At 42.4% G+C, this 15734-nt stretch overlaps 1 protein-coding gene across 8 annotated transcripts in view; it reads left to right on the forward strand.

Annotated features, from left to right (window-relative positions):
- The window catches only part of srgap1a (SLIT-ROBO Rho GTPase activating protein 1a), a 79021-nt gene extending 63314 nt beyond the window's left edge, over nucleotides 1–15707 (forward strand). For 5 of the 8 annotated variants that reach the window (XM_061821960.1, XM_061821959.1, XM_061821962.1 and 2 more), the window contains 5 exons: nucleotides 3491–3570; nucleotides 7929–8109; nucleotides 9346–9483; nucleotides 12130–12517; nucleotides 13685–15707. In XM_061821960.1, the coding sequence (XP_061677944.1) occupies nucleotides 3491–3570; nucleotides 7929–8109; nucleotides 9346–9483; nucleotides 12130–12517; nucleotides 13685–14092 (1195 nt within the window). In that variant the 3' untranslated portion in view covers nucleotides 14093–15707. The remainder of the gene's footprint in view (nucleotides 1–3490; nucleotides 3571–7928; nucleotides 8110–9345; nucleotides 9484–12129; nucleotides 12518–13684) is intronic. The other 3 variants (XM_061821958.1, XM_061821961.1, XM_061821963.1) reach the window with 2 other exon arrangements.
- Nucleotides 15708–15734: the final 27 nt, after the last annotated feature.

Consider the following 15734-nt stretch of genomic DNA (forward strand, 5'->3'; position numbering starts at 1 on the left):
AGCTCCATCCTCAGCACCCTTCCACCAATATACTCACTCTCTCTCCTCTGAACATGTCCAAACCATCGAAGTCTGCTCTCTTGAATCTTGTCTCCAAACATCCAACTTTGGCTGTCCCTCTAATCATCTCATTTCTAATACCTATCCAACCTGCTCACTCCAAGTGAGAACCTCAACATCTTCATTTCTGCGACCTCCAGTTCTGCTTCCTGTTGTTTCTTCAGTGCCACCGTCTCTAATCCGTACATCATGGCCGGCCTTACTACTGTTTTGTAGACTTTGCCCTTCATCCTAGCAGACTCTTCTGTCACATAACACACTAGACACCTTCCGCTAGCTGTTCCAACCTGCCTGCTTGCCGTTTCTTCACTTCCTTACCACACTCACCGTTGCTCTGGAATTTTAACCCTAAATATTTGAAGTCCTCCACCCTCGCTATCTCTTCCCCCTGTAGCCTCACTCTTCCCCCTCCCCCTTTCTCATTCACGCACATATTTTCTGTTTTACTTCGACTAATCTTCATTCCTCTCCTTTCCAGTGCATGTCTCCATCTTTCTAATTGTTCCTCTGCATGCTCCCTGCTTTCACTGCATATCACAATATCATCTGCGAGCATCATGGTCCAAGGGGATTCCAGTCTAACCTCATCTGTCAGCCTATCCATTACCACTGCAAACAGAATTACGCATGCAGTACCACAGTTCCTCTCTTGGTACTCTGTCATAGGCTTTCTCTAGATCCACAAAGACACAAGTAGCTCCTTATGACCTTCTCTGTACTTTTCCACTAGCATCCTCAAGGAAAATAATGCATTTGTGGTACTCTTTCTAGGCATGAAACCATACTGTTGCTCGCATATACTTACTTCTTTCCTGAGTCTAGCCTCCACCACTCTTTCCCTTAACTTCATTGTGTAGCTCATCAACTTTATTCCTCTATAATTCCCACAGCTCTGAACATCGCCTTTGTTCTTAAAAATGGGAACTAGAACACTTTTCCTCCATTCTTCAGGCATCTTTTTGCCCGCTAGTATTCTGTTGAATAAGTTGGTCAAAAACTCCACAGCCATCTCTCCAAATTGCTTCCATACCTCCACCGGTATGTCATCAGGACCAACTGCCTTTCCATTTTTCATCCTTTGTAGTGCCTTTCTGACTTCCCCCTTACTAATCATTGCCACTTCCTGGTCCTTCACACTTGCCTCTTCAACTCTTCCTTCTCTCTCATTTTCTTCATTCATCAACTTCTCAAAGTATTCTTTCCATCTATTTAGCACACTACTGGCACCAGTCAACATATTTCCATCTCTATCCTTAATCACCCTTACCTGCTGCACATCCTTCCCATCTCTATCCCTCTGTCTGGCCAACCTGTAGAGATTCTTTTCTCCTTCTTTCGTGTCCAACCTGGTGTACATGTCTTCATATGCCTCTTGTTTAGCCTTTGCCATCTCTACTTTTGCCCTACGTCGCATCTCGATCTACTCCTTTCGCCTCTCCTCAATCCTCTCAGTGTCCCACTTCTTTTTCGCCAATCTCTTTCCTTCTATCACTCCCTGTATTTTGGGGTTCCACCACCAAGTCTCCTTCTCCCCTTTCCTACTAAAAGACACACCAAGTACTCTCATGCCTGTCTCTCTGATTACCTTGGCTGTCGTAGTCCAGTCTTCCGGGAGCTTCTTTTGTCCATCGAGAGCCTGTCTCACCTCTTTCGCACAACATTCTTCTCAGCTTCCACCACATGGTTCTCTGCTCTACCTTTATCTTCTTAATCTTCCTACCCACCACCAGAGTCATCCTACACACCACCATCCCATGCTGTTGAGCTACACTCTCCCCTACCACTACTTTACAGTCAGTAATCTCCTTCAGATTGCGTATTCGGCACAAAATATAATCCACCTGCGTGCTTCTACCTCCGCTCTTGTAGGTCACTCTATGTTCCTGTCTCTTCTGGAAATAAGTGTTCACTACAGCCACCGCCATCCTTTTTGCAAAGTCCACCACCATCTGTCCCTCAATGTTCCTTTCCTGGATGCCGTACTTACCCATCACTTCTTCATCGCCCCTGTTTCCTTTGCCAATATGTCCATTACAATCTGCACCAATCACAAATCTCTCGCTCTCTGGGATGCTCAGAACTGCTTCATCTAGTTCCTTCCAGAATTTCTCTTTCAACTCTAGGTCACATCCTACCTGTGGGCCATAGCCGCTAACCACATTATACATAACACCCTCAATTTCAAATTTTAGTCTCATCACTCGATCTGATATTCTTTTCACCTCCAAGACATTCTTAGCCAACTCTTCCTTTAAAATAACCCCTACTCCATTTCTCTTCCCATCTACTCTGTGGTAGAATAATTTAAACCCTGCTCCTAAACTTCTAGCCTTACTACCTTTCCACCTGCTCTCTTTGATGCACAGAATATCAACCTTTCTCCTAATCATCATGTCAACCAACATCTGAGCTTTTCCTGTCATAGTCCCAACATTCAAAGTCCCTACACTGTTGTAGGCTCTGTGTATTCCTCTTTTTCTTCTGACAATGGATCTGGTTTCCACCTCTTCTTTGTCTTTGACAAAGTATTATGACTACAGGTATTTATTCATGGATTTTCCAACAAAATACACTTTTCCTCCCTGTACTGTTAATGTATTGCCATTATCTCAGTCATGTTGAAGCCTACCATGCATGAAAGAGGGATCACAATGAGATTATATGTTTTCTAAAAAAGTTCATAAGACTGCATTAGTTTTCATTTATATTTTTTGTGTGAATTAAATATGGTCATGCAGCTCAACAATCTTCATATGGCAGCCAGTCAACACGGAGGTATGTAGAGCCTTTTGGAAGAGCCAGACTTTAACTGTTGATGTAATATATCTTTAAGGCAGTTAAAGAACATTTTTACTCATTGAACACTTCCCTGGTGACTAGCTTGAAACAAACACCATCATTCAAATGGATGATTTGCTCAGGAGGATGTGATTGCATATTTAAGAGGCATTCTATGTAAACAATAAAAGGACTCACTGAACTTAGTCTTTATTTATCACCCTCTATTTTCCTTTTCTGTGGTTGTATCCCTTGATTCACCACAAACTGACACAGTTTCATGCCTGGCTAGGGCTAATCACCCATCTTAGCACAACCACACATGAAGCTCTTGGGAGATTTGCACTCCTGCCTGTAAAATAAGAAGTGGTTGGTGACATGTAACCATGAGAGGAGACAGTCAGGGAGTGATCTGTTATACAGAGATGTGCTCAGCTCTGCAATGATTTCAGAGGAAGGCCCTTTGGGAAAAGGAGACCAAACTACAGATGGATAAACCTATTCACATTGAATACCTGCAGTATAATAACCACTGTTTTCATTTTATGAGTGCAAGGCTTCTTTTTCTTTCCAGTTTGTTGTCCAAAGAAGCAATAGCCTCCTCTGTATATATTAAATAAAGGACTCCTTGTTTGTCTGCATTTCCCCACAGTGAGAGTCCTTTCAGTGAGCATCGAGTATTGGATGAGGTTGACAATGAGGGAGGTACAGAGACACACACCAGTGAAGACGGTGAGTAAAGGCATAAATATTGCATTTAACACACTCATCATTATTATTTTTATTTTTAACCATTCCAAAAAGTAAAACACTCATATTCATACTGTAACTGTCTTACCAAAACATCATGACACACAATTCTTCCTCAGTAGTTTTGTCAGGGTTAAACCCAGCTCACAGCAGCTAATCCTGTCTTTCATCCTGTTAAATGCAGTAACCTTGAAGAACCGGGGTGCTGGGCTTAAAGGGATGGACAACTATTAGTATTCTGTTTCAGCCTCTTCGTTGGGGACACCCCAACATCCCTTTTATTCTCCTCTTTTGGCAAAACCAAGTGAGACCCTTTGGAGGCACAAACAAAGTATTTGTTTAATGGTTTAGAGTGACATTTCGCAGTTACAATTTTATCTTCCAGTGTGGCATAAATTACAAGAATGACCATAATGTATGTACACTATGTCACAAATGTCAGGATTTACGAATTAGTATTTTATTTTTTTTGTCTGATTTTTATCCTATAACCACAGCTTCATCTGTTCAAGAAAAATATGGAGGCTCTTGTAGCAACTAAGAAAGTTTCTCTAATTGAGATACAGTCAAGAATATCCCACTTAGTCTGTGGTCATGTTTCTGTAATCCTGTAATGTGAAACCTGTGTGATCTCATGTAATAGGGGAAAAAAAAATGCTGTCAAGCTCCCCAAGTAGATAATTCAGACACAATGGGAATATTACCCTGCAGTCTTTTTTGTACAGTATGTAATAGCTGTCTTGGAATCTCCTGCTCAGTGAGTTACATGCAGTGGCATTATTTTTGTCACATCTTCCACACCATCGATACATGGATGCTGTAGTAGCTCCTGATTATGCCACAAGGTTGAAGTTGAAAAAAACTGGGACATGGATTATATATCACATTGTAGGAAGACAATGATGTTTGAGGCCCCGTAGCTCATTGGTTAGAGCGCTGGTTTGGTAAACCAGGGGTTGTGGGTTCGTATCCCACTGGGGCCTCCACTCCCTGAGAAGGGTTGCGTCAGGAAGGGCATCCGGCGTAAAAATTGTGCCAAACATATATATGCGTTCATCTGAAAGGGACAAGCCGAAAGAAACAGACAGGAAGACAATGATGTCCTTGTTGTCAGACACCCCCTTAGGCAAAGCTTTTGCTGGATAGGGCTTCATGTGTTGTGTGTATGTGTATATCCATTAATTTTCTGTTGCCGCTTATTCTCACAAGGGTCGTGGGGAGTGCTGGAGCCTATCCCAGCTGTCAACGGGCAGGAGGCGGGGTACACCCTTAACTGGTTGCCAGTCAGTCGCAGGGCACATTAAGACAGACAACAGTCGCACTCACAATCACATCTTGGGGCAATTTAGAGTCTTCAATTAATGCATGTTTTTGGGATGTGGGAGGAAACCGGAGTGCCTGGAGATAACTCATGCAGGCACGGAGATAACATGCGAACTCCACACAGGTGGGGCCGGCATTGAACCCCGGTTCTCAGAATTGTGAGGCCAACGCTTTCCAGCTGCGCCACTGTGACTCCATATATATATTATGTAATTTATATATTATGTATATATGTGTCTGTATACTTATATATACACCCCCCCCCCCACACCCACCACCAGCCTTTCACTTTTCAGCTCGCAGTCTCCTGTATATAGAAAATGTGTGTTTTGGTAAGCCTGCATCTGTCCAGGGACCACACGTCTGACTTGAAGTGCATGGGAGGAGTGCAGGGAGGAACTAAGATCCTATTTTTAGATTCACTTTGCTGTGTTACTGTGGTGCACACTGGCCTAGAAATATGAACACGAACGAAGACTTAAAGGCAGAGACTTTCTAGACTTACAGCTGTAGTACAAGTGAGCAAGTGACCGACAAAGTTATGTTTGTACTTATGTCTGTTCACTGTGGTCTTACAGGTGCAATTGTGTGGATATCCTTAAACAGTTTGAAGTAAAACAGCATTCAAGCAAAACACATTTGATAGTAAAAAGGGATTTTTTTTTCCCCCCAAAGATGTTCTAGGGTCACTAAAAATTACTACTACTACTACTTTCTTTCGGCTTGTCACGTTACGGGTCGCCACAATTTATATGATTTGTAATACATAGCTGACCATTCTTCAGTTTCGTCATTATCAAATTGGACATATAGCAGAATATACAAGGAAATCCTCACCTCTTGTCTGTGCCACTTTTCCACTCCGCCATTGCGGCTGCGAGTTTTAGTTCTCTTTCTACCGGTTGAGATCCTGATGGCCGGCGGAAAAATATTTCGCACCACTCCTAGTTTCACACTCTAACTACACTTGTGTATCCTATGCTTTCTGCGCAATGTTTCTCAAAACACCCTGGTTCAAAGTGATCAAAAAAAGAGTTTTGAATGCTTGCTCGGCACCCATAGGTGACCAGGTTTTCCCCCCTGTCGATTGACTTTCCATATCCACTGGTCACATATTCCTTTTTCTCTTGAAAAGCCAAAGAAACTCTTGCCACTGCCTGAACCATGTTTACAACTAAACTAAAATTGTAAAATTGCTAAATCATACGATAACAAATATACCATACCAGGACGGGAACAACAGCATGGCACACAACGCCAATTGAACAGGCTGTTTGGCTAGTGTTACATTTTTACGGAAGGTAGCGCCATAGACCAGAAGGTGCAAGATACAAAGAGCAGAAAGCCCATTTTGAATCATATTTGTTGATTTAACTGCTGTATATCTGTTATGTAATCACTTTGAAATGGGAAATGTTGTTTATAAACAGATTCTAGATGTATCCAGAAAATTGTAAAACATCTTTGTCCTCTGACCTATAAAACTGCACCATTTGAAAGGGTAATTATGCTTTAAGATAACAATGTTTACAATCATTGCTGATTTCCTCAAAGTGATACAATGATGAGGATGAAATAAAAGAACAATTAGTCATGCTCCTTGGAGATATCTTGCACTTGTTCAAATTGGGACTTTCTTTCTTTATGAGGATACTAATATGATTTTCTACTAATTTTACTCTGCTCATATAAGGCTATCTGACAGGTACAATTTTTTTAGGATGTACAATATACCACTTTTGCACAAGCATAGCATAGCACAAGGAAACACATTTGATAACTGACATTTCTTTCATAACGTAAAATGGTTTCCACACACCATGCATTTGTCAAAATACCTTAACAGTCAATAATTACACCTTCATTTATAAAATAGCTTATTTTATGGAAGCATTCATTTTTCATACCAATGACCCACTGCTCAACCTGCCCGCACCCGCCCGCATCTACTACAAGGCGAATACCAAGTACGCCTTTCACTACCAGTATAACTAGGAACAGAGCGACCTGACAGTGCAGTAACTACTTGTATAACCAGTAAAAAAAAAAAAAACGGCAATGCGAATATTTGTTTGCAAACAATTAAAAAGTACATTTCCATAATGCGTTTGTCCCCGTGAAATGTCTTAAGTCTCAAAAGTAGATAGAAGAACCCTGTGATGTGTCACAGCCAATCAGGGATTTCATCTTGTAAGAGTCAACAATTTACATATCTTTATTATTCGTCACTGATAGTGTTGTGATTCATTTGTCTGATTTCTGTGCAGCCAGCATGTGTTCAGTACCCACCCAGTGAGATTGAGTGTGAATGGTTATCTCCTTCCGTAAGCACCTTATGAGTGACTGGTGGCCACTTTACAGCTTACCACCTTTCACAAGAAGTCAACTGTCATAGGTTCTAGCTCTCCGCAACCCAGAAAAGGATAAGCAGTTTAGAGAATGGATTGATGGATGCATATTTATTCGTGTTAATTTAATCATAATAATTAAATGGTGATAAGTTGCAAAGATAAAAAAATATATTCTTGAGTTCACTTTTTGAGTTTCCAAGTATTTCACTTCATTAAAGTAAAGGAGCAAAGTCATGAAAATAAATTATCTGAGGTACACTAAAGTAGCACAAAAATGTATTGCCCATGTTTATTTCCCCTGTCAGTGATGCATGGGTCCACTTGTGCAGTTACCAGCTCAATCTAATGATGCTCGTATTTACTGACTCCTGAGTAATTTAGATCTCTTCTCACCCGCTTCTATAAATACAGTGTGTTAGTTCCTCAGGCCTTGTGCTGTGTTGTCAGGCAAAATAACCGACTGGCTCACACAGTCAACACACTTTAACTCCACGTGCACCAGCTGTCACTCTTGAGTCTCCACGTGTGTGAACATCTGCATCAGAAACGTGGTTTTAAGTGCATTGTTAACATCATACGAAATACATATTTTTCTTTTTACGATGAATGTATCATATTCTCACACTTGACACACTGCCTTACCTGTCTAATCTTTTCTGTTGACAGAAGGTGAGCCGATTGAAGCCATCGCCAAGTTTGATTACGTCGGGCGCTCTTCCAGAGAGTTGTCCTTCAAGAAGGGTGCCTCACTGCTTCTCTACCAGCGGGCATCAGAAGACTGGTGGGAGGGGCGGCACAACGGCATCGATGGCCTGGTGCCACACCAATATATTGTGGTTCAGGACATGTGAGTGTCGTCGATGGCAAATGCCACTAGTCTCTGCTGCATTGTATCACTGTAATTGAGTCGTCGTAAAGTCATGGAGTTGGGAAAAAAAAAACTGTAAAACATTGAAATTTTCAGCGAGTGAAAAGACTGTGACGCACCATATTTTGTTTCTTGAAGAATAATGTTAGACATTAGTGCTTAATGGCTAGGACTGTACCATATGCTTTCTGGAGTTACAGGGAGGGGGCTCACATGAAGATAAATGCGAATATATATATATATATATATATATATATATATATATATATATATATTCACACACACACACACACACACACACATTGAGAGAGTGAGAGAAATTACTATATACGAGACCACCTAGTCTGATTGCAGTGAAGTTGTACAGTGCACATTATTAGCACATTTCGGACTGAGCCTTCTATTTAAGGCAGGACTATCAATAGAGCTATTGTATTTAAGGTCATTTGATTGTGCATGTTATCATAAAGTTGAGGCCAGTGTCTCAATAATGTTATACCAGTCCACCCATGCTCAGAATCTCAAACGAACCCCTCTGTCTCTCGCTCTGTTCCTTAACAAGCATACCCTCTCCTATGGTGACTGCTTGTACCTAATGAATTGATCATCTGTCTTGTTAGGATAGCAGCATATTCTCCCTAAATCCTTGGTAGCTGGCCCCCTTCTTCCTTAACTCACATCCAGACCATGTTACCTCTATTCATAAATCGCCTGAAGGGGCACTGTTGACGTCGTCTTGCTTAATGAAAGAGCAGCCAGATTTACTGCTGGTTATCTCGGGATGCCCTCACATCCTGCTCTATTCTCGAACCCAGAAAGCTGAGGAGTGCAAGTGCAGACCCGGTTGTGATCTTTCCATGTGCCATAAAGGAGCCTGGAATAAAACATGCATCACTGAGACCACTTCAGACAGGATATGTCCTCTAATGCTTCTGCTCTCTGCGTGCACTGACTTCCTTCAGTTTTTGCAGTACAGTACATGTTTTCAATAAGGGTTTACGCTATTGCCAGTTACTGTGTACCGCACGGAAAGCTACCAAACTTTACGCTAGAAACCACTTTGTGAAACCCATTTCACTGTCTTGTGTGTGGATGTGTGCAGTGCGTCATCAGGCATTCTAAAAGGCACAGAAATGACGCATGAATACCAGCCTTTGAGAGGCTGAAACACTTGCTGACTGTTTCTGTGTCCTCGTGTTGCTTTGTCTGTCCTAGAGATGACAACTTCTCTGACACACTGAGCCAGAAAGCTGACAGTGAGGCCAGCAGTGGCCACGCTGGAGAGGAGAAATGCTCAGGGAAAGACATCACCTCACCCTCTGACACCAGAATCTCTGAGCCCTTTATCACCAGGTTGGTGGTACATGAATGTGTAGCAAGAATACTGAACACTGTTTCTTCAAGAGAAATATTCATAAGGAGACATACTTTTGTCTTTTCTCTGTTGTGGAGAAATGTGTTTTATAAATTGTGCCATAGAGAATATGCGTTCTTGCTCTGATGTTTGTTATAAGATTAATATTGTCATACGTAAAACTGCGGCTTTACGATGAGCTCCGCTCTAGCAGTTGTTCTGGAGTGGAAATGAAAAATTAATTCATGAAACATACGAAATGTAAATATTAATGAAAATTCAAGACATTAAAAATAACTAAAAATAACATCAGTTCTATTACATAAATGGTGCTTTTTTTTGTAAAGTTGCCCAATAATAATCGAGGATAATGTTTTGAAGCGGAGATTTGATGTGTGTGTCTGTGGTGACCAATTAATGGAGATATACAGGTAGATTATCTATGCATTGTTCATTCATCCATTCATCTTCTGTTCCACCTATCCTCATGAAGGTCGTGGGCATGCGGGAGCGTATCCAAGCTATCTTATAGCTTATACTTACATATATGTACAGTGGTTGTATAAAGTCTATGCACCCATGTTCAAAACCCAGGTTTTTGTGGTATGGTGAAGATAAAACATTTCAAACGTTTTACACTGTTAATGTAAATGAATAAAATTTGCCACAATTTTTCGTGTAGAATGCACACCCATGTATAATTTGCACCCCAAAGTTGAGCATATGTAAATAATACTTTCTTTTTATTTACTTGCTCTTATTTTGAAATTCACAGCCCTACTATCATTTAGTAAATGAGAAAACACACAGTTGTGCTCAGACGTGTGATTACCCAGGCAGGATGGTGTAAGATGGGTACACTTCTTTCAAGAAAACATGAAGGGCCAAGCACAACATATTTATTTTAGTGCGATCCAAATTAAACTGTCAACCACTTCAGAAAGGTATTATTAAACAAAACATGACCATAAAGAAATTAATGATGTTTGGTGTTTGGTCATCAGTCGTATTTAAAAAAAAAAAAAAAAAAAGAAAGAAAAAAATTCACAAATTCTGCCAAAGTATGTAAATTTTATATTACTTGCAGTATAAATGTTGCCTGAGTTAGTGTTGTTGTGACAGCAGATTGCAGTGTGTGGTGTCAATGCCTCTCAGTCCAGAGGACTTTTTTTTTTTTAGTACTGTATAGGGAGACTACTCCCCCTGCAGGATATTGGTATTTATTGCAGTTGTTTGTTTCACAAACATCAATTTTTCACCCACGGCTTTATATTAGTCACACCAAAGCATGTATTGCCTCTAATAACTGACATTTTGTGATGAATTTACATGACAAGCTTGTAATTTTCCGTAATTTCTGGGATTCTTGCTTTGAATCTCCGCTTTAATCTTCCTGTGCGCACCTGTGTGGAATGTGCATGTTTGGCCTGTGTTGGCAGCGTGAGCTTTGTCCGGGTATGACAGTTTCCTCCCACATTCCAAAAACATCCATTATTCACTGAATTTAGGTTACTGAAATTAGAGCTGGGTCACTGTATTTGCATCCAGTAGCCCATTCCATTTTTAAAACAGGCTAATGGTTTGGCTCATTTTTTAATTACATTTACAATCACTAAATGTAATTTCTGATTGATGCAAAAAAAAAAAAGATTGAAAACTACAGTCAGCTGCCAATTGTGCAAGTTCTCCCACTTGGGAAGATGAGCGAGGCCTGTAAATTTCATCATAGGTCCACCTCACTTATGAGAGACAAAGTGAGAGGAAAAAAATCCAGAAAATCACTAAAATGCAGAGAACAAATTTTGATTGGATTCATGCATGTTCATGACAGTGAAGATGATTCTTCTACCTGTCTAGAGAAGGCCTATAACCGAGTACCCAGAGTGGACCTGTGGTACTTTATGCTAATGTCTGTAGTGGTAGAGAATATGTTAAAATAGTACAGGACATGCATGAGGGCAGCAGAGGAGCACTGGTGCATTTCTGGTGGAGGTTGTACTGCATCACGGAACAGCTCTGAGACCCTTCCTGATGGATAGGCTGACAGATGAGGTTAGACTGGAATCCCTTTGGACCATGATGTTCATAGATCACGTGGTGATATGCAGTGAAAGCAGGGAGGAGGTGAAGGAACATCAAGAAAGCTGAATGTCCATTTTCAACACCCCTTAATCTGGTTAGGGTCACAGGACGCTGGAGCCTATCCCAGCTGACTTCGGGCGGAAAGCGGACTACACCCTGAACAGGTCGCCAGTCAGTCACAGGGCACATAAAGACACCATCACTGAGTGGAGAACAAATTGGCTGACCTGAGACGTGCTGTTGAGTAACTGTACTATAACTACACTGTACTATATTGTACAATGAAAATGCACTGAACCCACGATAATTGAACTGGGATACTGTGAGGGACTACTTCTTCTTGTGAATGGTTGACCGGCCGGATGGAGCGGGGTGCAAATGGTCCATTGGCCATACTTTGCCCACCTCTTCTCCTAATTATCCATAGGTTTGAGTGTGAAGGATTGTTTGGCTAGTGACCAGTCCAAGGTGGACCCAGCGTCTTGCTCAAAGTCAGCTGGGATGGGCTCCGGTTTGTGCGTATCACAAGTTAATTTGTGGTTTCATTTTCATTTCTATCCAAGCAGGCAGAGAAAGCGATCAGACCCACCGTCCCGCCGCCCCCCAGCCCGCCCCAGCGACATCCACTGCACGGCCCGTCCCTCTCAGCAGGGTCATCCCGTGCAAGGAGGCACCCCCGAGATGGGCTCCCCGGTTCTAGGCCACTTCGGTCCGCGCGACATGCTGCGGAGCCATAACCATTTGCCCTTGGACAGCCCCGAGCGCCGGCGCCGCACCGGCCACGGCAGCCTGACCAACATCAGTCGGCACGAGTCCCTAAAGAAGATGGAAAGCCCGCCGATCCGCCGCTCCACCTCATCTGGCCAGTACATGGGCTTTAGTGAGGCCCACCACCACCATCACCACCATCACCACAGTGGAAAACCTCTGGACCCGGAGACCATCGCACAGGTCAGCGCGGCAAGAGCGGCGAGCCCACCGCAGCTCCCTCCGCCGTCAAAGCCCTGCCCCACCGTGTAAAAAATCTAGTCATTCCCCGTCTTCTGCTACTGTATCTGTGTGCTAACTAAACGCAGGAGAGCAGCTCGCCGGGCAGCAGGACACTCTATATAAACGAATCCGTGTTACATACTTTATTAATAATCTTTAGTTTAGTTTGCATCTCTGGTGAAATAATACGTATAACGTGGGAAGACAGTTCAGTGCTTTAGTACAACAAGTAAGGTGCACCAGTAGAAAGACTGTGTTTAGTAAAATTTTTTCAACCAGTTCAGGGTGTACCCCGGTTCTTGCCTGATGACCGCTGGGATATGCTCCAGGATCCCATGATCCTTGTGAGGATAAGCAGCTCAAAATATAGATGGATGGATAGGTGGATGTTTTGACCACAGGCAAGCAAATGTTGGACATTTTATGTTAAGGCTCAAATGTGAAAATTCACTGCCTGTGAGTTAGGCTTCAACAAGCTAGCTTTAAAAACAAAAACAACAACAACAAAAATGGTTCACCTGAGGCATTACAGCACTTTTAAAAAACAACCTAAAAAATATTCTTACCTCTGAAATGCGTTGTTTTTTTTACTACAGAGTTTAATTGATGTGACTACACAATTTGTGTGCAGGCATCCTTGTTGTGTTGTTTTCGACCATACCATCCACAAATATAGAATACGACACTTTGCCCCCATTCGCTTGGCATTGACATCGGTATGTGGTTCAAAATATTAGCGATGTCTATGATCAATGGGCAAGACTCAGTTATTTATTATCTGTATTATCATGGCTTTTGCTTCTCGTCGTCACTAACTTTGCAAGATTTTAAAAGTAACAACCTCATTTTCAAAATGTAAGGAGTAGAAAGTACAGGTATTTGTTCAGAAATTAGGAAGTCAACGTTAGAAAAAAAATTGCATGATACTAATAGTTAAATAGATACCTGAACTATCGACCCAAGTACAGCAACAAAATCGTTACTTCCCACCGCTTGGTTTTCATGATTGAATGAGTCTGATGAGAACACCAAAGGCACTTTCTAATGATATTGGCCCATTGTCTCTCTTTTCATCAGCCATCCTTCGCTCCCTCCCTCCCTCATTCACGCTCTTTTTGTCTCACGCAGGACATAGAAGAAACTATGAACACTGCTCTAAATGAGCTCCGCGAATTGGAGCGCCAGAGCTCAGCCAAGCATGCCCCCGACGTCGTGCTCGACACCCTGGAGCAGAGGCAAGCCCCGGGCGGCGGCCCTGGGCCCACGCCGGCCAGTTCCAGCGAGTCCCTCGGCCCCCCCATACACGGCGTCGTGCTGAGGTCTACCGCTAACACAGAGCCGCCGTTCCGTCGCAGCACCGGCTCTACCAACGACAGCTTGAGCACCTTCAAACCTGCGGTGGCGCCCCGCATGGGCGTGCACCTCAGGCCGCCCGCTTTGAGACCCAAACCGATTGTCTTGCCCAAGTCTGGTCAGGTATTGCAACCTCCTGCTACGTTGCCCCAGGATCCTTTGGACAAATCCTGCACCATGTAACGTTGGAGATGCAAAAAATGAACCTATAACCAGCAACATCCACTGGGGCAGCAGAATACACATAGCAGTACTTTATCACACACACGGTCAAACGTTTGGAACTTTTTTTCCCAACAATTCCTGAGGTTTGTGTTTTTAGAATTGCATGGCAGGCCACATCCGATGCTCTTGCAGGCCGTATGTGGCAGACGCACCAGATTCCCCACCACTTCTCTACAGAGTGGAAAATATTGTCACAGTTTGAAAAGTGAAGACGGCTGTCATTTTAGTCCTCACAGTTAGAGAAGACTTATCATGTGATGGGTTTGGGATCAACTTCATCACCAAATCACAAAGGCTTCCCTTAGCACTCCACAGAAAGTATCCACTAGTTAGGTTCGCGGTTGTACCAAGTGGACACATCAGGGTGGATGTGAATTTTATCAGTGAGGCCAGAAAGCAGAAGCAGACGACCACAATCGGGAGTGTTTTTACCCATCCATCCTCTGCATTGAAGCGTTGTAAATGCTTACCTTCCACGCGAAAGTTGCGATTACAAAGCTGCTGTGATGGTGTGAAGTGAAATGGTGCTTGACCTGATTGACTTTGCAGTATTCTATTGAGATTTGAATCATTGATGTGAAGTGCAGCAGGTGTCATTTGGTGTATGCGGTGCACTAGCTGTGTTGCTTTTGGACAGTTGGAGAAAAACCACTACATACATTATGAACTGCATCTCAGCATGATAGTTTTGTGTCTCCTGAAGTAAAAGTACATTGAAAAGTTATCTAGAAAGGTTTACAGTGCACATTTTAGGTTCATACCGAAATGTCACCCGTTAGCTGTCCATATATGAAATACAATATGCAAACAATATGTTGTGGAAGGCAAATGTGTAGCTAGGGTGACATCACAGCCAAGGACAGGAAGTTGAAGCATGGTTGAGGACCCACTGAAGGACGTATCCACTCTCGTTCCTCTTCACAGAGACTCGCAGGTGTGCCACATGGACCTAAAAATGTATTTTCCTCATCAAGATCACAAACGCTTCCTGTGTGACAGCAAGGAGTGCGCGATGTGTCAGCGTGTGCGATTGTCACATAAATTTCAGTCTCACTTGGGATTTTGGGGGAATGTTCAAACTGTTGCCAGCATAACACTACAAGCAATTCAAGAGTGAATTTGCAGGTTTACGCTGTCAGCGGCTCGACGTGTATGTTCAAGAGAAGTTAAATGGTTTTACTAACTTTCATTATTTTTGTAATCTTTATTTTTTTCTGAGTAGGATTGAAATAGGCTAGAAAGCAAAAGATGTAAACTGCAAGCATCCCTGTGGACAAAAAAAGTGCTTTTGTTTTACTGCAATGACGTACGGTAATTGTGAAAGTGCCTTCAAAGATCTCTGGAAATTCATTCATGTATTTATCCAGTTTCCGTATGCTGACAAGACATACGCACGAATGTGTGTGATGATGCCATACTGTATAGTGAAATGACAACATTTTTAGAATTGAGCAGCTCACCCACTGCAGATAATTTATGTAAATGTTGATAAGGCATGTAACAACTCAAGAGATGCTTGAGGGCTCCTAAACCTCAAAGGATTTTTTTCGAATAAATGAAAGTTTGTCCAGTCTGAAGTTTCTTTCATCACACCGCTCTA

The sequence above is a fragment of the Syngnathoides biaculeatus genome, chromosome 6 (genome assembly GCF_019802595.1).
Source record: "Syngnathoides biaculeatus isolate LvHL_M chromosome 6, ASM1980259v1, whole genome shotgun sequence".
NCBI classification, from domain to species: domain Eukaryota; kingdom Metazoa; phylum Chordata; class Actinopteri; order Syngnathiformes; family Syngnathidae; genus Syngnathoides; species Syngnathoides biaculeatus.